A 21,440-nucleotide genomic window follows, 5' to 3' on the forward strand; every position below is an offset into this window, starting at 1 on the left:
GTGTTTAAACACAGTCATAGAAGTCAGAAAGAAAATGACCAACATGGGAAACACGGAAAAAGGATATAAAGAGCCTGCAGAAAGAAATTCAAGAACTTGTAACACACATGAAAGAGGTTACTTAACTCAGTCATGAGAAAAATACAAACTAGAACTGAGCTAGCACAGCACCCTGGCAAAAACCCAGGCCTGATGCCATGCTGGTGGGAACTTGGCAGTAACTATGACAATCACACCTTTCACGTGACCGAGGCTTTTCTTTATGGAAACATCCTACAGAAACAGGCCTGTGTGTGAACTGGAGTACGTATCACCTTACTGATTACAGCACTGCTGGTGACAGCAGAAGACTGGGAACGACCCAGCTGCCTGCAGACCCAGGCCTGGGGAAGTAAGCTACGACGATCCAGACTATGGCAAACCTGCGCCTGTGGACAGAAGAACGAGGACGCTCCACGTGCGCGTACACGCACAGCTCTGCGACATACAGAGAGTGGGAAAGCCAGTGGCAAGGCACCCTGTCTATTTCAAAAAGGTAAAAACTCCGTACTCTTACTTTGACAGGCACAAACGAAACGGAGCAGGACCCTTCGGTCCCTGCCCCCTGGCCATGTCCTCCGCCTGCTTTCTGTCTGTGGAAAACTTTAGTCAAAGAAATCAGCTTAATCAGAGAAGTGAGAAATGTGGAAACAAAGGAAAACAGTCAAAGGAGACTAAATAATAATGTCACTAAGCACAGTCAAGGACTTTCAGTTCTGTCTCAAGGGCTAACGCTCTGAGCCGTATCCTGTGAGCTGTTTTACAGATGCTGAAACCCCAGGCAGAGAAGTTACCTGCATGATGACCAGACTGTGCCCACAACATGAGCTGCCACAATTCTGAGAACTGGCCTCAAAAAATGGGAACAGACAGACTCTGGAACTGAAGGTTAACTGCACCTAGAACACCCAAGGTGACGCTGGTCAAACCACTGATGACCAACTGAAGATGACTGCTCGAGATGACTGTGCTGTTTCTACATGTCGTCCCTGGCCGCCACTCGGTCTATAAAAACTCTCACCCCTGCTTGTCAGAGGAGGAGGTAGTCGGCCTTTGGACAGATGTTCGCCGCTCTCCCCCACAGTTGCTGGCCTCTAAAATAAAGCAATCTTTCCTTTCCACCAACCTGGTTTATTGGCTTTTGAGTGGCGAGTAGCCAGACCCACACACTCCTTGTGGTTAAGATCCTGGTGCCCAGCGTGGGGCTGGCTCCTGCGCTTTCATGGCGCCTGGCTGTCCTGGGATTCCCAGGGGACACTGTGGCCGTGACGGTGTACCAGCTTGCCGCTCGTGGCTAGCCAGCCCTGATCAGAGGATGTGGGGATGTTTCGAGCAGCTGCCTAAACCATTTGTTTTGAGGATCCTCTGTTTCTCCCCTGCTCGGCTCTGGCTACAAACTTAATCTTTTCCTTGGTAGAATGGAAACTAGTATTTGGGAAAAGCTGACGAGCTCCAAGACCAGGTAAGTCCAAACCTTCCCATTTGTGCATGCTGGTGCCATTTGGGCATTCTTGTCAACTGGTTCTGACTGCCACTGAGGACTGTTTGTGAGCCCTGGTACTATTTGGTCCAATTTAATTCAGATGACCTTTATATCTACTACTGTGGGAAAGAATCCCTTAGAAATGGAGTAGCCTTCATAGTCAACAAGAGAGTCTGAAATACAGTACTTGGGTACAGTCTCAAAAATGACAGAATGATCTCTGTTTCCAAGTCAAACCATTCAATGTCACGGTAATCCAAGTCTATGCCCCGACCACTAATTCCAAAGAAATTGAAGAGTTCTATGAACACCTACAAGACCTTCTAGAACTAACAACAAAAAAAGATGTCCTTTTCATCATAGGGGACTGGAATGCAAAAGTAGGAAGTCGAGAGATACCTGGATTAACCAGCAAGTTTGGCCTTGGAGTACAAAATGAAGCAGGGCAAAGGCTAACAGTTTTGCCAAGAAAATGCACTGGTCACAGGAAACACAATCTTTCAACTTAGCAAGAGACAACACTACACATGGACATCACCAGATGGTCAATAACGAAAGCAGATTGAGTATATTCTTTGCAGCTGAAGATGGAGAAGCTCTATACAGTCAGCAAAAATAAGACCAAGAGCTAACTGTGGCTTAGATCATGAACTCCTTATTGCAAAATTCAGACTTAAATTGAAGAAAGTAGGGAAAAGCACTTGGCCTTTCAGGTATGACCTAAATCAAATCCCTTATGACAGACTGGAGGTGACAGATTCAAGGGATTAGACCTGGTAGACAGAATGACTGAAGAACGATGGGCAGAGGTTCGTAATATCCAACAGGAGAGGGTGATCAAAACCATCCCCGAGAAAAACGAATGCAAAAAGGCAAAATGGCTGTCTGAGGAAGCCTTACAAATAGTTGAGAAAAGAGAAGTGAAAGACAAAGGAGAAAGGGAAAGACGAATGCAGAGTTCCAAAGAATAGCAAGGAGAGATGAGAATGCCTTTTTAAGTGAACAGTGCAAAGCAAGAGAGAAAAACAACAGAATGGGAAAGACTAGAGATCTCTTCAAGAAAATCGGAGATACCAAGGGAGCATTTCAGGCAAAGATGGGCACAATAAACAGAAATGGTAAGGACTTAGGAGGAAGCAGAGATATTAAGAAGAGGTGGCAAGAATACACAGAAGAACTATACAAAAAAGATCTTCATGCCCAGATAACCATGAGGGTGTGATCACTCACTTAAGAGTCAGACATCCTGGATTAAGTTAAGTGGGCCATAGGAAATATCACTACAAACAAAGCTAGTAGTGGTGATGGAATTCTAGCTGAGCTATTTCAAATCCTAAAAGACGATGCTGTGAAAGTGCTGCATTCAATATGCCAGAAAATTTGGAAAACTCAGCAGTGGCCACAGGACTGGAAAACGTCAGTTTTCATTCCAATCCCAAAGAAGGGTAATGTTAAAACTACTGTACAATTGTGCTCATTTCACATGCTAGCAAGGTAATGCTCAAAATCCTTCAAGCTAGGTTTCAACAAAACGTGAACCAAGAAATTCCATATGTACAAGATGGATTTAGAAAAGGCAGAGGAACCAGAGATCAAATTGCCAACATCTGTTGAATCATAGAAAAAGCAAGAGAATTCCAGAAAAACATCTACTTCTCCTCCTTTGACTACACTAAAGCCTTGACTGTGTGGATCACAACAAACTGTGGGAAATTCTTCAATAGATGGGAATACCAGACCACCTTATCTGCCTCCTGAGAAATCTGTATGCAGGTCAAGAAGCAGTAGTTAGAATCAGACATGGAACAATGGACTGGTTCCAAACTGGGAAAGGAGGATGTCAAGGCTGTATATTGTCACCCCGCTTATTTAAATTCTATGCAGAGTACATCATGTGAAATGTCAGGCTGGATGAAGCTCAAGCTGGAATCAAGATTGCAGGGAGAAACATCAATAATCTCAGATACGCAGATGATACCACCCTAATGGCAGAAAGTGAAGTAAAGAGCCTCTTGATGAAGGTCAAAGAAGAGAGTGAAAAAGCTGGCTTAAAACTCAACATTCAAAAAACTAAGATCATGACATCTGGTCCCATCACTTCATGGCAAATAGATGAGGAAACAGTGGAAACAGACTACTTTTTTGGGCTCCAGAATCACTGCAGATGGTGACTGCAGCCAAGAAATGAAAAGACTTGCTCCTTGGAGGAAAAGCTGTGACAAACCTAGACAGTGTACTAAAAAGCAGAGACATCGTTTTGCCAACAAAGGGACATATAGTCAAAGCTATGGTTTTTCCAGTAGTCATGGAAGGATGTGACAGTTGGACCATAAAGAAGGCAGAACACTGAAGAATTAATGCTTTCAAACTGTGATGCTGGAGAAGACTCTTGAGAGTCCCTTGGACAGCAAGGAGATCCAACCAATCAACCCTGAATATACAGTGAGCACTGATGCTGAAGCTGACGCTCTAATCCTTTGGCTACCTGATGCAAAGAGCCAGCTTACTGGAAAAGACCCTGATGCTGGGAAAGACTGAAGGCAGGAGGAGAAGGGAATGAAAGAAGATGAGATGGTTGGATAGCATCACCAATTTTAATGGACACGAGTTTGTACAAACTCCAAGAGATAGTTTAGGACAGGGAAGCCTGGAGTGCTGCAGTCCATGGGGTTGCAAAGAATTGGACACAACTGAGCAGCTAAACAACAAGTGCTATTCTGGCATTCCTGCCAGCTAGTTCTGATGAGTGTCTGATGTTGAGAACTGTTTGGAACATGAGGTGCTACTCGGCACTCCTGCCCCTGGTTGTGTGTGTCTAATGTTGAGGATCATTTGTGAGCACTGACTGCTATTGGGCATTTTTGCCAGTTGGTTCTGATGTCTGTCTGCCAATGAGGACTGTTTGTGAGCATGAATTGCTACTTGGACATTCTTGCTAACTGGTTCTGACATCTGACTACCACTGAAGACCATCTGTGAGCACCGAGTGTCATTTGGACATTTTCCCAATTGGTTCTGAGATCTGATTGCTTTGAGGACGGTTTGTGTCAGGGAAGTGTTTGTTTCAGGCTCTAAACCGGTCACCCTGAGAGAGAGCTTGCAACAGATTTGTCATTTGGTGTGTGAGCATGTATTCCATTTGTATGATTGGTACTCTTGTTGCCTTAGGTAAAATGGGAAATTCAGGTTCAATTCATTGAGAAAAATTTTAGCTGGGAAATTATGACTAAAGAAAAAGAAAGCTGATTTATTTTGGACAATGTATGTTTGGCAACAGTATTCTTTATACTCTGAAAAAAAATGGTTAGGATGAAACTCTTGAAATTCACAAAAAACGGGTTTTTGCATATGCAGTTAAGGAAAGCTAGCTTGATAAAACACTTTTTTTTTCAGACCCTGAGAAAATAAAAATATGCATAGGAGGAAATCTGAAGTTAAGGCTTATCATGTCCTTGAAATACAACCACAGTCCATGAATGCCAGCCATGGGTTAATTATAAAACTTCAAGCTAAGAGAAAAAAAAAAAAGGAGGAAAGCCTGTTAAGATTCAGTATGTAAATTTGGCTATTCTACCTATCATCCATAAATTGGTAAGTTTAATTGCAATGCCTATTCATGAAATGTGAAAAGAAAACAATGAGATCTCTGTTGGTCTGGACATTTGTATGTCTCAATATGTGTTTTTGTCTTTGGATGATATTGCTGAGGTTAATTTGTAAAGGAGCTCTATTTAATTTGCCTTAAAAAAATATGAGCACTTACAAATCAAACAAATCTAAGTTTACCTACTTTGTTTTCTTATAAGACCAAGAGGGAAATTAAAGATGTTTTGGTTTATTAAACATGCATGTTATACCACTGAAGAAAAATTATGCTGTGGAGTATGTTCTTAAGTTTGCCAATCAGAAAATGGTGGTGTACCATTTCAATCACTTGGTTTTAAGGTTTCAAGGGTTAAAAATTGTGAAATGTGAAAATGATAACATTTCTATGTGTAAAACAGGATATGAGTTGCTAATGAAGAAAAGGTATAAACAAATGGAAATATTTTTGTTAAAAAAAATATAATACTGTCCTACAGTTGTTTGTTTCTGGATAGGGAAATACAGGACAAATTTGTTTGGATCCAAAAAATGATAAAAGGTTTATAAAAAAAGGAACTTTGAGAACAAAATTTTGTATGCTGTCAGGATTAAGATTAGACTAAATTTAACTAGGTATATAAATTCTGTTATTAACAGTAAACTGATGCAAGACTAAATTTTTTTTCCCTCTTTGTTGAAAAAACAATTCTCCTGGAATATTGATCTAATTCTGATAACAGAGACTTCTAATGGAAAGCAATTGTTTTGTTTCTAATCATACTTTTGACCCTAATATTCAGGATGGAAAAAACTGTCCAGTAAAGATGTCACAGAGTATAACTACTCATGATGTATATAGCACTACTGGCTTTAATTTTACAGCTTAAAGCACACGTATAGTGTTTGTGTGAAAATTGGGTACAGATGATCAAATGTGTGGCCTATAACACATTTCCCTATGAACATACCCAGAGCCTGTTCATGGTATCTGAGTAGTTATCCCCTGATGTGGACAACTAGTCAAGTATATAAATAAAAAGGAGGACTAGCACCAACGTACATGGATGGACCCAGAGCAGGTGAACCACTCTGGCAACACTGGAAAATATACTGATTATCAACTCTCTCTATGGAAAGAGCTGCAACTTAAAAGGGGAAAATGAGGGATGAAGTGCTCACATACTGAGGTATGGGGAAGTCATTCTGACCTATACATGATTAAGTTTGAACTTTAGGCTAAATAAAACAGCCTGTTTGTGGCCTATTAAACAGACATTGTACATCAGCTTTAATCATGAAGACAGAACAGTACAAAGGTACATTTTGATTATTATCCTCATTGTAACGTGTCTAGTAATTTTCGAATGTTTGTCCAGGTACTACGAAAGTTTACTGCCTTTCCTGTTCTGTACCTGTCCCTCCTCAAGACTGAGAAAATCAAAGAAAAGGGGGGACTGAAACGGAGCAGGACCCTGTGGTCCTCGCCCCCAGCCATGTCCTCTGCCTGACTTTCATCTGTGGAAAACTTTAGTCTAAGAATAGTCTAAGAATCAGAGAAGTGAGAAATGTGGGAACAAAGGAAAACAGTCAAAGGAGGCTAATAATAATGCGGTCATTAAGCACAGCCAAGGACCTTGACAAGTTCTTTCTCAAGAGCTGTAAGGTAATATTCTGAGCCATATCCTGTAGCTGTCTTATAGACTCTAAAACCCCAGGTGGAGAAGTTAACTACACGATGACCAGGCTATACCCACGACACGAGCTGCCACAACTGGCCTCAAAGAAATGGCAACAAACAAACCCTGGAGCTGAAGATTAACTGTACCAAAAACCACCAAGATGACGCTGGTCAGACCACCGACGGCCATTTTGAAGATGACTGTGCTGTTTCTGCATGCAGTCCGCCCCCCACTCTGCCTATGAAAGCTCTCCCCCCTGCTTACGAAGGGGCAGGGGGAGTCAGCCTTTGGACAGACGTCCACCCCTCTCCCCCTACAGTTGCTGGCATCTGAAATAAGGCAAACTTTCCTCTCCACCAACCAGTAAGCAGCCAGACCGCACACTTCTTTTGAGAACAAAAAGAAACTGTAAAAAGACATAAGAAATGAATATTGGGGTTGGGGGGGTTCCTTTCCTGGTGGTGCAGGGGATAAGAATCTGCCTGCAAATGCAGGGGATACAGGTTCAATCCCTATTCTGGGAAGATCCCACGTATCACAGAGCAACTAGGCCTGTGCACAACTATTGAGCCGTGCTCTAGAGCTGGGAGCCACAGCTGCTCAGCCCTGGCACCCTGGAGCTCCCGCTCCTCAAGACAAGCCACTGCCACGAGCAGCCCACCCACTGCCACTGGAGAGCAGGCTCTCCGCAACCAGAGAAAGCCCGCGCAGCAAGGGAGATCCAGGACAGCCAAAAAAGAGAGGAAAACCAGTGGCAGGGAAGGGAAGAAGTGGGTGCAGGAGCGGAGTGATGACAGAGAGGAGATGAAGGCTCTTACTAACCTTTTTAAACCATGTGAATGTGTCACCCATTCAAAAATTCTTCTGGAAAAATTGCATTCACCACTGTTTAAAACGAAGTGTGTAGTTTTCCAAATATTCGGCTTTTGTTACTGATTTCCAGTAACATCTCGTAGAAAACCTGGAGTCTCCTGACTGACCAAGGACCACAAGCCATCCCCAGATAGAGAAACTCGGACAGACATCCCATCTAGGCTCCTGCCCAAGTGGGGTGTTTGTTTTAAAAATGCAGTTTGTTACTCTCAAAATATAGTCAGTAACTAGAACTGACTTATTACCTAACAGAGGTCCTTAAGTCAGGGTTTGCTCTAGCAAATAGTTTATAATTCATACTACAGCTACTGAAGAGCTCTTCACCATGTGGGCCCTCGAGTTGTCTATGTTGAGTCATTTGTACAGATTTTCCTGACCCAGCTACCCCACAGAAATGTATAAAACTCCAACCTATGCACCCAAGGGACAACACAGCTGAAATTTACAACAGACTTTGTGTTTCCTTTGGGATTATCAGTTTCTTTCCCCTATTCCCACCCTGCCCCAGAAAACATCCCGTTTGTGACGGGTAAGAGAATTTGTAAAATCACCTAAAATTCTACGCTCTTAAAACCTTTCTTCGCCTCGTTTTATCTCAAAGCTAAATAACCTTCACTGGCATGTTTTCTAGGATAATCAGATGTCAGTTATAGTTAAGTAACATCAATTACTGAAAAATTAAGTTTTTATGTCCCAGTTCTCTTGAGGAAAAACATAAGATGACTCAAAGGATGTTTAAAAAGCTTTGGTCTTGTAGGCATCTATCTTAAAGAACATCTCAGAAATGCTGTTAACCATGAGTAAACAGCTGCTTGCGATCCACCCATACCTTCTCTTCGCTTCTTTTTCTTGAGGAGTTGAGGGGAGATGTGACCCGCAGTGCTTGGAGAATTCTTCCTCATCAGCATATATAGCCGTGCTGTGTAGAGGAGGGTCTACAAGAGATTAAAAAAAAAAAAATTTAGAAGTCTGGTCGTCTGGGAAGTAATCAAATTTGTCTTTTTACACCGGCATACAAAGCAACCTGTTTACATGGCTAATAAAATCAAAACCAATTACACGGGCTACTTCTGATCTCACACATCAATAAGAACAAATATAAACCATTTCACCAATACATACATGGATAGTCATCCTATAACCTTACTGTCCTTATAGATGATACAGAAACTTTTAAATGAGCTAAAAGATAAGCATAAACAGGAGGTCTGACATTGCTCCATCCTCTGGAGCATCACACAGCTACCTGGGAGACACTGCACGAACTCCAAACCCAAGAGCCTGGGGTGCCTGGCCACTCCCCTGACTCTCTCACCCCACAAAGTGCCTGGCAAGGCCAGGCTCAACACCCTTGGACGACTGGCCCTTTGGGGAGGATCCGGGTCCTCCTGCACATCCCTTGCCTGCTCCACACCTCTGCACTGCCAGAGCGTGGAGCGAAGCAGGAAAAGTTCACTTGAATCGAGACACAGGAGAGGAGACCAAACGGCCTTGGTGGGAAGATACAGAAGAGATGCTGAGAAGCATGCTCCTACCTGCTGAGGAAACAGGGGTCACAGGAGAGGCCTCAGCCCTGGGGCTGGGCCTGTGAGAGGCAGGGAGGAGAGGCAGGGAGCAGGGGAGGGGGGAGGGAACAGCTGCAGGGGGCCCTGGAAAGAGAGAAGCACCCAGGTCACGCTCAGGCTTCACCACGAATGCACAATAAACAGCTGTTTAGATAGTGAACAGAGCAACTGCACAATCTTAAAGTTAGTAGTATACTTGGTACTGACCTCAAACTAGGCGTTGGAAGGACTGATGTTGAAGCTGAAACTCCAATACTTTGGCCACCCGATGTGAAGGGCTAACTCACTGGAAAAGACCCTGATGCTGGGAAAGATTGAAGATGGGAGGAGAAGAGAGCAGCAGAGGATGAGATGGCTGGATGGCATCACCGACTCGAGGGACATGAGTTTGAGCAAGCTCCAGAAGATAGGGAAGGGAAGGACAGGGAAGCCTGGCGTGCTGCAGTCTAAGGGGGGCTCAGAGTCAGTAGGACACGACTGAATGACAGAACAACAACTAAGAAAAGGGATTTATTTACTTTAAAACTGCTGGGAATAACAAGGGGAAAAAAGAAAACCAGACCAATTTTTGAATCTCCATATATAACCAGTCACATGGGTTGGACTCTCACCTGTCAACAATAAAAAGAAATAACCTGATTTCAAAATGAACAAAGGATGCGAATAGACACTGCTTCAAAGACGACACAGGAGCACCTCGTTTCACTGCACGTTGCTGTATGGCGCTTTGCAGACACTGCACTACTTACAAAATGAAGGTGTGCGGCAACGCGGCACTGTCAGGTGATGAGTAGGGTGATCTGGATTGCCACAAACCTTGCCAAAAGCCCCCTGAATAACCTCTAACCAGCTTCGGGACCCCCGAGTAAGCAAAGACGTCCACTCTAGGAAACACCCTGCTGCTGCTAAGTCGCTTCAGTCACGTCCAACTCTGTGCGACCCCACAGACGGCAGCCCACCAGGCTCTTCCATCCCTGGGATTCTCCAGGCAAGAATACTGCAGTGGGGTGCCACTTCCTTCTCCAATGCATACATGCATGCTAAGTCGCTTCAGTCATGTCTAACTCTGTGTGACCCCATGGACAGCAGCCCACCAGGCTCCTCTGTCCACAGAATTCCCTAGACAAGAATACTGGAGTGGGGTGCCATTGCCTTCTCCAAGTAAACACCCTGGAGCACCCTCAAAATTAACGCCACCGTTTCAGCAAGAATTTTGTCTTAAGGCTATAAAAATTAACTCATGAGGCTATTAACTCATGAAAACGGTTGGCTTTCCCTGGTCTGTCAGGAGGTGCGTCCACTGCACTCGCAATGTCAGTGCTACCTCTGCCCTTTGTTCTTAATAAACCCACTCCCTTATGAAATGCTCTGTATCTGGAAATTCTTTTCAAACATGCGCTCATATTGCCTCAACACTAACTACACTAAAGCCTTTGTCTGTGTGGATCACAACAAACTGGAAAATTCTGAAAGATATGCAAATACCAGACCACCTTACCTGCCTCTGAGAAACGTGTATCCAGGTCAAGAAGCGACAGTTAGAACCAGACAAGGAACAATAGACTGGTTCCAAATTGCGAAAGGAGTAAATCAATGCTGTATATTGTCACCCTGCTTATTTAACTTACATGCAGAGTACATCATGTGAAATGCGAGGCTGGATGAAGCACAAGCTGGAATCAAGATTGCTGGGAGAAATATCAATAACCTCAGATATGCAGATGACACCACCCTTATGGCAGAAAGTGAAGAAGAACTAAAGAGCCTCTTGATGAAAGTGAAAGAGGAGAGTGGAAAAGTTGGCTTAAAGCTCAACATTTAGAAAACTAAGATCATGACATCTGTTCCCATCACTTCATGGCAAATAGATGGGGAAAGAGTGGCTGACTATTTTCTTAGGCTCCAAAATCACTGCAGATGGTGACTGCAGCCATGAAATTAAAAGATGCTTGCTCCTTGGAAGGAAAGCTATCACAAACCTAGACAGTATATTAAAAAGCAGAGACATGATTTTGTCAACAAACGTCCATCTAGTCAAGGCTATGGTTTTTTCAGTAGTCACGTATGGATGAGAGAGTTGGACTATAAAGAAAGTTGAGCACTGAAGAATTGATGCTTTTGAACTGTGGAGAAGACTCTTGAGAGTCCCTTGGACTGCAAGGAGATCCAACCAATCAATCCTGAAGGAGATCAACCCTGAATTTCATTAGAAGGACTGATGCTGAAGCTGAAACTCCGATTCTTTGTCCACCTGATGCAAAGAGCTGACTCCTTAGAAAAGACCCTGCTGCTGGGGAAGACTGAAGGCAGGAGGAGAAGGGGATGACAGAGGACAAGATGGCTGGATGGCATCACTGACTCAATGGACATGAGTCTGAGAAAGCTCTGGAGATGATGAAAGACAGGGAGGGCTGGCGTGCTGCAGTCTACAGGGTTGCAAAGAGTCGGACACAACCGAGCGACTGCACAACTACAACAACTGACTGTCCCAGCCCACTTTCGGGCTCCCTTGGGATGTTAAACAATTAGGACACCCTGAGCAGCTTGGTATTTTGACTCTGACTTCATCAGACCAACCAAGAGCAAAGTCCTATTCCCAGCCATATTCTACAAGGGGAGAACCCGCACTTGGGACTAAGGAGTACCCAGGATGGCCATCAACGTCCAATCTGAAAGAAATAGCCTTAGGCCAGGAGCCACTTACCCTAACAAGAGACAATATCCCATAAAGCTGGAAGCAAAGAAGGGGTTATAATCCCTCGTAGACAAATTTTTAAAACACTGCCTCCTGGTGACCTTTCAATCTCCATGCAACATTCCTATTTTTCCGGTTGTTAAGTCAACTGAGGAATACTGAGTGATACAAGACCGCAGAGCAGTAAATGATGCTGTGGCCCCTAATCACCCCGTGGTCAAGCCTTACGAAATATTAGTCCGAATCCCTGATGATGCTAATGCTTAAGTGTTCTTGTCCTCAAGGACACCTTCCTTTGCATCCCAGTCTATCCCTCCTCACAATGTATGTTTGCTTTCGAGTGGATTAACCACCAGTCAGGACAAAGGCAACAATACACCTGGACAGTATGGCCTCAGGAGCTTCAGGACAGCCCACACGGTGGGCTCTTAGGTCTGAGGAAAACAACTATGGGAGATGCATGAAAAGATCGGGCTATTCTACACGATCTCCATGATATATATTAATATGTACCTCACCACGGAAGTCTCAGATCAAAATACCACTAAGCCCTTAATTCACTGGTTAGAAATCCTCTCAAAGACACAACAAATCTCAAGGCATCTGAGATACACTACAAAACCCAGAAATAGACAGTTATCTCCATACAGAAAACAAGCTGTATTTTAGGCTTAAGCCCTCCAAAGATCTGCCTGCAATTATGGAGACATGGGTTCAGTCCCTGGGTTGGGAAGGTCCCCTGGAGAAGGAAATAGCAACCCACTCCAGTATTGTTGCCTGCGAAATCTCACTGACCCAGGAACCTGGTGGGCTGCAGTCCTTGCGGTCGCAAAGAATTGGAGATGACTGAGTGACTGAACAACAAGCACCAGCCTAGAGTTACTTGCTGGGACTTTAGAGAACAAAAAGACAGGTTTGAGCATTCTTATCTCCTCTGCTTTTGCAATGTAGATCCTCTGCCTGAGCTCCAGGGGCTTTACTTGCTCTCTTCTGCTCTGTGACTATTCTGTCCAGGCTCTTAGGAACTACTTGACTCATCTGTCGTCCCTCAGACTGAAGGGGGAGCAGGGCCACTTTATATTCAAGTGAGACAACTATGAGATCTCTGGGTCTGTCTTTAGGTAAAAACTTCTAAATGAGCTCTATTTAATTGGCTTAAAGGAAGATGAGCAGTTATATACATTCTCAGAAAGATAAAAGAGGCTCACTAGGATACATTTGGGTTCATGTGATCTGGGAAATATTCAATATTTAATTAACATCTGGCATTAGAGCTAGCTTAAGCTTGTAGGTTTAATTAATACAGACTTTAGAATGATCAACATTAAGTATACTTTTATTGTACCTAGGGTTATTGAGTGTCAGTAAGTACATATCATATTGTTTCTATTATGAAATTTGTCAATAGGGAAAATAAGCTGATATGAAATTTTTAAGTAAATATAACTGGGATAAGAACTTTTAAGTAAACTCTATAGCAATAATTATGTTTTGGAAACATCCATTGAAAATACTCTGCAAATTTTGGTAAACTGAAACTAAATTAAGTTCAACGACAGGAATTCATTGAAAATCCAGGCCTTTTCAAGTAAGATAAAATATTGGGAATATTAATTTATACACAGGTCCAAACATACCAACTTTTGTCTTCTTGTGAGAGAAAAACTAAAGCTGCTTTGTGCCACCGTGAGGTATCCTTCACCAACCTATAGAATGCTAGCGTAGAAGACAGTTCATGGTTGCTTAAGGAAACAGGATGTGTGTTTTCAGAAAAGAGGGTATGAGAAATGGAAATGTATATTGTTGAAAGGGGAAAAGGTGACTTTGCCCTGGAACTAGCTATTTCTGAATGGGGAAAGAATAAGGGACAAAATATGGCTGTAGAAAGTAGTGAATGCTTATAAAAGAGGAACACTGACAAAGGAATTTTGTATGTGGTCAGAATTTTCTAAAGCTGGATTAAATGAGGTAAACACATTTTATTAAGAATAGGTTGATGCAAGACTGGATTTGGTTTTTCTCTCATAAGGGAACAAGATTTTGCTGGGATACGCCTTTTGATATCAGATCATGTGAGTTCCTATGCCCTTAAGGGACCTGTATTTATTTTTGAAAAATTTTTTCACCTTAGCTCAACAAGTCATTGTTTGACTCTATGATTCTATCCTTCTGGGTGTTTTAAAACTTTCTGAGAGGCTTCCCTGGTGGCTCAGTGGAAAAGAAACAGCCTGCGATGCAGGGGATACCAGTTCCATCCCTGATCCCTGGCTTGGGAGGCTCCCACGTGCCAAGGAGCAACCAGTCCGTGTGCCACAGTACTGAGCCTGTGCTCCAGAGCCCAGGAGCCACAACTACCGACCCACGCTCTCAGAGCCCGCACTCTCAGAGCCCGCGCTCTGAAACAAGGGAAGGCACCACAATGAGAAGCCTGCGCACACAACCAGAGAGGAGCCCCTGCCCGCTGCAAGCAGAGAAAGCCTGCCGCAGCAACAAAGACCCAGCACCGCCAAAAAGAAAAACAAATACATTAAAAAAAAAAAACTTTGAGATTTTTGACAGACTCCTCAAATATCAAAACTGAACTAAAGTTCTTTTGACCTCAAGATACTTTGGGGGTGCTTCAAAGGGTCCCTGGAGCACCCCAAAGAAAGATCCTAAACTAACTGGGTTCATTTGGTATGTTAAATTACGTGGGAAACATTGTCCAAACTCAGTGTTGTCTGTGTCAGATAGAATCATTACCCTCTCCCCGATTTTACTGAAGCCATCCAACAGACAGAAGAAAGGGTTTGGGTTCTTATCCTGTCTAGTCTCTCACCTTACTCCTGGTCCAAACAATCCCCTGTGGGAATACTCCCACCTCTAGGCCCTCCTTGTCTAACACTCATGGCCTTTCCCACTGCATCCAACCTCAATTTCCCATCAGAGAGGCCCTGCAAGTCCCGCAGGAGCTCACTTTGCACCTCCAGGACGTCCTTCACTCCTCCACTTGCCAGCACTCACACAGGGACAGACTAGCTACCGGGCTGGCCACCTGCAAGCAGCCCCCATCCTAGGTTTTACAGATGCTTCCCATCAAGGAATACACCCCAACACAGGGAAACCTCTCATAGGACACAAGCTTCACGGACAACAGATCCCCAGCTGGAGTCCAGCCGCCACACAGCACTGCCTCAAATGGCCCCTACAGTGCCCCTCACTGGAGCGCCTGGGGTGACTGAAGAAGTCAGGTTACGAACAAAAGGGAGCAGAGACTCTCAAAATCCCATGAGATGAGGAAGGAATTCAGAGGACACTCCAACTTCCCTCTGATAAAAACCTCCAAAGGACTGTCTCCAGGACTCTGGACTTTGATTCTAGAAGCGCTCTTGGTTGCAGGTTACTCAGCATGGCAGGATCCTCCTCTAAGCCATAAGAAACACATCTGGAATGCATACTCAGCAGCAGTAGTAGTGTTAGTAGCTCAGTTGTATCCAGTTCTTCGCAACACCATGGACTGTAGCCACCAGGTTCCTCTGTCCATGGGATTCTCCAGGCAAGCATACTGGAGTGGGTTGCCATTCCCTTCTCCAGGGGATCTTCCCAGCCCAGGGATCGAACTCTAATCTCCTGCATTGTGGGCAGATTCTTTACTGTCTGAGCCACCAGGAAGATCCCAGATTGTACACTTTAAAAAAAACAGAAGGACTGAAAAGAGAAAAGCTTAAACTTCACTGTAACACTGCCACGCTTTTATGTAAGTTAGGTAGATGGAGAAAAATGCCCTGAAAATCGGTCTCTAAATTACAATAACATCTTGCAACTGGATCTTTACTGTCACAAGATGGGAAAATAGACTGAGATTCCCTATGTTCAAGCCTTCATGGTTCTTTACCAAAACCCTGCTCTACCAGGCTCCTGTAATCAAAAGACAGGGGAATCAGAAAACACTCCCGACATTTTAGATGATCCCCTTTGACCTTCTCCAATTTTCAGAGGTGAAACAAAGGCTCCTCTGTTTCCCCAGGGCCACCACATCTCCCAGATCCCTATGACCAATCCCAAACTCCACGTTCCTACGTCCCATACACCCTACATCACCCCTGAAGGGAGACTGACTGCCCCCAGGGTAGACTCATGGTGGAACTTCCTATCAACCAGGATCAGAGAAAATATGCCCTTGAAGGGAAGTGACAAACAGTGAAGGGACAGTCAAGTACATGTGCCACTCTCTGGAACTGATTTAGTCCAATGCAAACAAAGACTGGGCCGGTATACTGAGGACAATAGTCAGTCTGTTGCAGGGTTTCAGGCCCTAACTTTGGCCTTTGACTGGGAGCATGTCCGAACAGTCCTACTATAATACTTGCTCTGGACCTGGGGAAAAGCAGAGAATGTGGGCAGCCGTCCAGTGGCATAGTACCAGCTTGACCAACCCGAACATCTTGTTACGGATGGAGACGTGGCCCAAAGTCAGGAGGCCCACTGGTATTGTGAATCCGGGGGCAGGACAAAAGCCATGAAACACATGATCCATTGTGTTATTTGAAGGGATGAGAAAACCTATCAAAAATGCAATTAACTATGAAAGGGTTCAAGCAGTGACCCAAGAAGAAAAAGAAAACCCAGCCTTCTTTCAGGGACCACTTGTGGAGGCTTTTGGAAAACTGACTAACATTGAACTCTCTAATCCCAAGGGCAAATCCCAGCTATGACAACATTTGATCAGTCTGCCCTTGATACTACGCAGAAACTCCAGAAGGTATAATTAGGCAACAAACCCTGATGATCCAACTCCTAGAGGTGGCCTTTGGGTATTTAGTAATGGAGTTCAAGCTGAGCAGAAGAGAGCACCCAACATGAGAAAGACAGGCCAGGGCTCAAGCTAAACTGATGGGGGGATTCTGGGGGCTCGCTCCAAGATGTCTATCTCCATCGAGGGGCTCTGGGTAGTTCCTGACGTGACAGGTAAGAGGATGGATTTTTAACTGATACCTGAGCCACTTACTTCTTCCTCATTTTTCAAGTAGGGCCTCTTTCCTCCAAAAGCTGCACAGGGACTGCTGTCGATGGAAAGTCTCTCATCGGTTACCTCACTGGGCTTCTCCGGTGCCAATCTGAAGTGTCTGATGTCACCTGCCTTTGTGGTTGTCCCTCAGTGTACTAACAGAGAGGGGACCTTCTGGGCTCCCCTGGGAGCAGTAAACAATCAGGATACCTCAAACAGCCCCATATTTTGACTCTGACTATAGGAGACAAATGAAAAGAGCAAGGTCTTATTCCCAGCCATATTCTACAAGGAGTGATCCCGCATTTGGGGAACAGTGTGTACCCAGGAGGGCCATCAACGCCCAACCTGAAACAATCAGCCTTAGGCCAGAAGCCACTGTCCCTACCAAGAGACAATGTCCCATGAAGCTGGAAATGAAGAAGGGTTTACAACTCCTCATCCATAAATTCTTACAACATGGCCTCTCGGTGCCATGCCAGTTTCTACGCAATACTCCTATTTTCCAGTTATTAAACCAAACGAGGAAAGCAGAGTGGTACAAGACCTCAGAGCAGGAAATGATGCTGTGGGCCCTATTCACCATCCTGTGGCCAATACTTATAAAACATGAGCCCAATTCCTGAGGATGCTAAATGGTTGACTGTGCTCAACCTCAAGACCCCTTTTCTTGGATCCAAGCCTATTCCCCCTCACAATTGTTTTGACTTCCACTCAGGCCAAATAGCAACAATACACATGGACAGTATTGTCTCAGGGTTTCAGGACAGCCCACACTTGATCTCCCAGGCCCTAAGGACACAACCATGGGGGACACACCTAAAAGAACGGGCTGTTCTACAGTCTGTACATGACATATTAATATGCACCTCACCATGGGGGTCTCAGATCAAAGCACCACTTAAGTCCTTCATGTCCTTGGGGCTACAGAGCCTCTCAAAGCACAACAAATCTCCAAGCAATGAATTAAATATCTGGTATATACTAAGGTCTGTCTAGTCAAGGCTATGGTTTTTCCAGTAGCCATGTATGGATGTGAGAGTTGGACTGTGAAGAAGGCTGAGCTCAGAATTGATGCTTTTGAACTGTGGTGTTGGAGAAGACTCATGAGAGTCCCTTGGACTGCAAGGAGATCCAACCAGTCCATTCTGAAGGAGATCAGCCCTGGGATTTCTTTGGAAGGAATGATGCTAAAGCTGAAACTCCAGTACTTTGGCCACCTCATGCGAAGAGTTGACTCACTGGAAAAAGACTCTGATGCTGGGAGGGATTGGGGGCAGGAAGGAGAAGGGGACAACAGAGGATGAGATGGCTGGATAGCATCACGGACTCGATGGACATGAGTCTGAGTGAACTCCGGGAGTTGGTGAGGACAGGGAGGCCTGGCGTGCTGCAATTCATGGGGTCGCAAAGAGTCAGGCACGACTGAGCGACTGAACTGACTGACTGAACTGACTATAAACCCCAGGAATAGACAATGATCTCCATATAGAAAACAAGCTATATTCGGACCTAAGCACTGCAAAGATCTGCTGGCAATGCCACAGACATGAGTTTAATTGATTAGTCAGGAAGATCCCATGGAGAGGGAAATGGTAACCCACTCCAAAATTTTTGCCTGGGAACTCTCCAGGGCAGAGGAGCCTGGCGAGCTGCAGCCTACCAAGAGTTGAACACAATGACTAAACATCTGTTACCTGAGGAAACCAAAGTTGAAAAAGACACACGTACCCCAGTGTTCACTGCAGCACTATTTACAATAGCTAGAACATGGAAGCAACCTAGATGTCCATTGCCAGATGAATGGATAAAAAGCTATAGCTGCCGGCTCAGCAGTACAGAATCAGCCTGCAATGCAGGAGACGCAGGTTTGATTCCTTAGTCAGGAAGATCCCTTGGAGGAGGGCATGGCAACCCACTCTAGCGTTCTTGCCTAGAGAGTCCCATGGACAGAGGAGCCTGGCCGGTTGCAGTCCATAGAGTTGGACATGACTGAAGAGACTAGCCAGCAGCCACAGCAGTAGACACAATGGAATACTCAGTTCAGTCCCTCAGTCGTGTCCAACTCTTTGCAACCCCGTGGACTGCAGCATGCCAGGCTTCCCTGTCTTTCACCAACTCCCAGAGCTTGCTCAAACGCATGTCCATTGAGTTGGTAAAGCCATCCAACTATCGCATCCTCTGATATCCTCTTCTCTGCCTTCAATCTTTCCCAGCATTAGAGTCTTTGCTAATGAGTAAGTTCTTCACATCAAGTGGCCAAAGTATTGGAGTTTCAGCTTCAGCATCAGCCCTTCCAATGAATATTCAGGACCAATTTCCTTTAGGATAGACTGGTTGGATCTCCTTGCAGTCCAAGGGACTCTCATGAGTCTTCTCCAACACCACAGTTCAAAAGCATCAATTCTTCGACGCTCAGCTTTCTCTATGGTCCAACTCTCACATCCATACATGACTACTGGGAAAACCATAGCTTTGACTAGATGGACCTTTGTCAGAAAAGTAATGTCTCTGCTTTTTAATATGCTGTCTAGGTTTGTCATGGCTTTTCTTCCAAGGAACAAGCGTCTTTTAATTTCCTGGCTGCAGTCACCATCTGCAGTGATTTTGGAGCCCCAGAAAATAAAGTCTGTCATTGTTTCCATTGTTTCTCCACCTATTTGCCATGATTTGATGGGACTGGATGCCACGATCTAAGTTTTTTGAATGCTGAGTTTTAAGCCAGCTGTTTCACTCTCCTTTCACAATGGAAAGTAATATTTCACAATGGAATATTACTCAGCCATAAAAAGTAACACACGAGTCAGTTCTAATGAGGTGGCTGAACCTAGAGCCTATTAGACAAAGTGAAGTAAGTCAGAAAAACAAATACTGTACACTAACATATATATGGAATCTAGAAAGATGGCACTGATGAAATTAATTGCAACAGAGAAACAGACATAGGGCACAGACTTATGGACACAGGATGGGGGGAAGGAGAGGGTGAGATATATGGAGAGAGCAACATGGAAACTTAACATTACCATCTGGAAAACAGATAGCCTATGGGAATTTGCTGTATGGCTCAGGAAAGTCAAACAGGGGCTCTGAATCAACCTAGAGGGGTGGGATGGGGAGGGAGATGGGAGGGAGGTTCAAAAGGGAGGGGACATATGTATACCTATGGCTGATTGATGATGTTTGGCAGAAACCAACACAATTCTGTAAAGCAATTATCCTTCAATTAAAAATAAATTAAAAAAAAAAAAGACACATCTCTACCTTTTTGCACATGATAGGATTTTGTAGAGTTTGGATTCCAAAATTTGGGCCAATGGCTAAGCCTCTGTATCAAGTGATTAATGCTCAAATATAGAACCATTACTTTAGAATGAGGAACAAGAAAAGGCTTCACATGATTATCAACCAGACCCTCACCAGAGCCCGTGCTCCCAGTCACCCCAAACTGAAAGCGCCATTCACCCTGTATGTGGCTGAAAAGCACGGCACTGCTCTGGGGTTCTTATACAGAAGCTGGAGAAGATTCTGAGCCTATTGGGCATTTTTCCAAACAGCTAGATTTCATGGCCCAAGGATGGCCTGGCTGTGCCCAGGCAGTAGCGGCCATCGCTTTATTAGTGGAAGAAGCTAACAAGCTTACTTTAGGACAGCAGCAGAACTCCAGTCCCATCAACAAGTACAAAGGATTCTGGAGATTATAGGTCACTACTGGCTAATTGAAGGCTGTCTTACTAATACCACGCTGTGATCCTTGAATCGTGAGAACTAACCTACAAAACTTTCCATACCCTCAACTTGGCTATGCGTAAGCCTGATGAGAGCCCACAGATAACAGATTCTTGCCTCAGAACCCTTAACCAGGTGTATGCCTGTAGGCCTAATCTCAGAGACTAAGCTACAGGAAACCGAGGACAAATGGTTTCCTGACAGCAGCAGCTTTATTAAGGGCGGAGTCAGGAAGGCAGGGGATACTATTGTGAGTGCTCAGAGTGTCCAAGAAGCAAAACCTTTCCTGGCCTACACTCCAGCCCAGAAGACTGAACTGACAGCTCTAACCTGAGCCTTAACCCTAGAGAAAGGATAAATTATAAATATACACACAGACTCAAAATATGCCTTCCCTGCTTTACATGCTAGTGGGGGTATCAGCAAAAAAAATGAGAAAACTTACAAGTAGAAAAAATTCCTCTATAAAGTATGAGGCTGAGACTTTGCATTTCATAGAAGCAGCTCCAAAACCAAAATACGTAGCAGTCATTCGCTGCCACAAGCATCAAAAGGGAATTTCTCAAATTATCCAAGGAAGCAACTGGGCAGATTGGGATGCAAAGAAAGCAGCTCTGATGCCCATAACAGAAATGGCATTGTTCCCAGCCCTTGCGCCTTCTACCATTACACTCAGACACTCAATTTCCAAAGAGACCTGGCAACAAGACCAAGGGGGGACAAAGGTACAGCTGAGTGCAATTGTACGGTAGTTTGAACAGTCTTCGGCATTTCCTTCTTTGGGACTGGAATGAAAACCGACCCT

General features: G+C 44.4%; 1 protein-coding gene across 4 annotated transcripts in view; it reads right to left on the reverse strand.

Annotated features, from left to right (window-relative positions):
- CENPU (centromere protein U) overlaps positions 1-21,440 on the reverse strand; it is a 59,009-nt gene that overhangs the window by 17,754 nt on the left and 19,815 nt on the right. For all 4 annotated transcript variants that reach the window (XM_042241351.2, XM_060406947.1, XM_060406948.1 and 1 more), the window contains one exon: positions 8,489-8,594. In XM_042241351.2, the coding sequence (XP_042097285.1) occupies positions 8,489-8,594 (106 nt within the window). The remainder of the gene's footprint in view (positions 1-8,488; positions 8,595-21,440) is intronic.

The sequence above is a fragment of the Ovis aries genome, chromosome 26 (assembly GCF_016772045.2).
Source record: "Ovis aries strain OAR_USU_Benz2616 breed Rambouillet chromosome 26, ARS-UI_Ramb_v3.0, whole genome shotgun sequence".
NCBI classification, from domain to species: domain Eukaryota; kingdom Metazoa; phylum Chordata; class Mammalia; order Artiodactyla; family Bovidae; genus Ovis; species Ovis aries.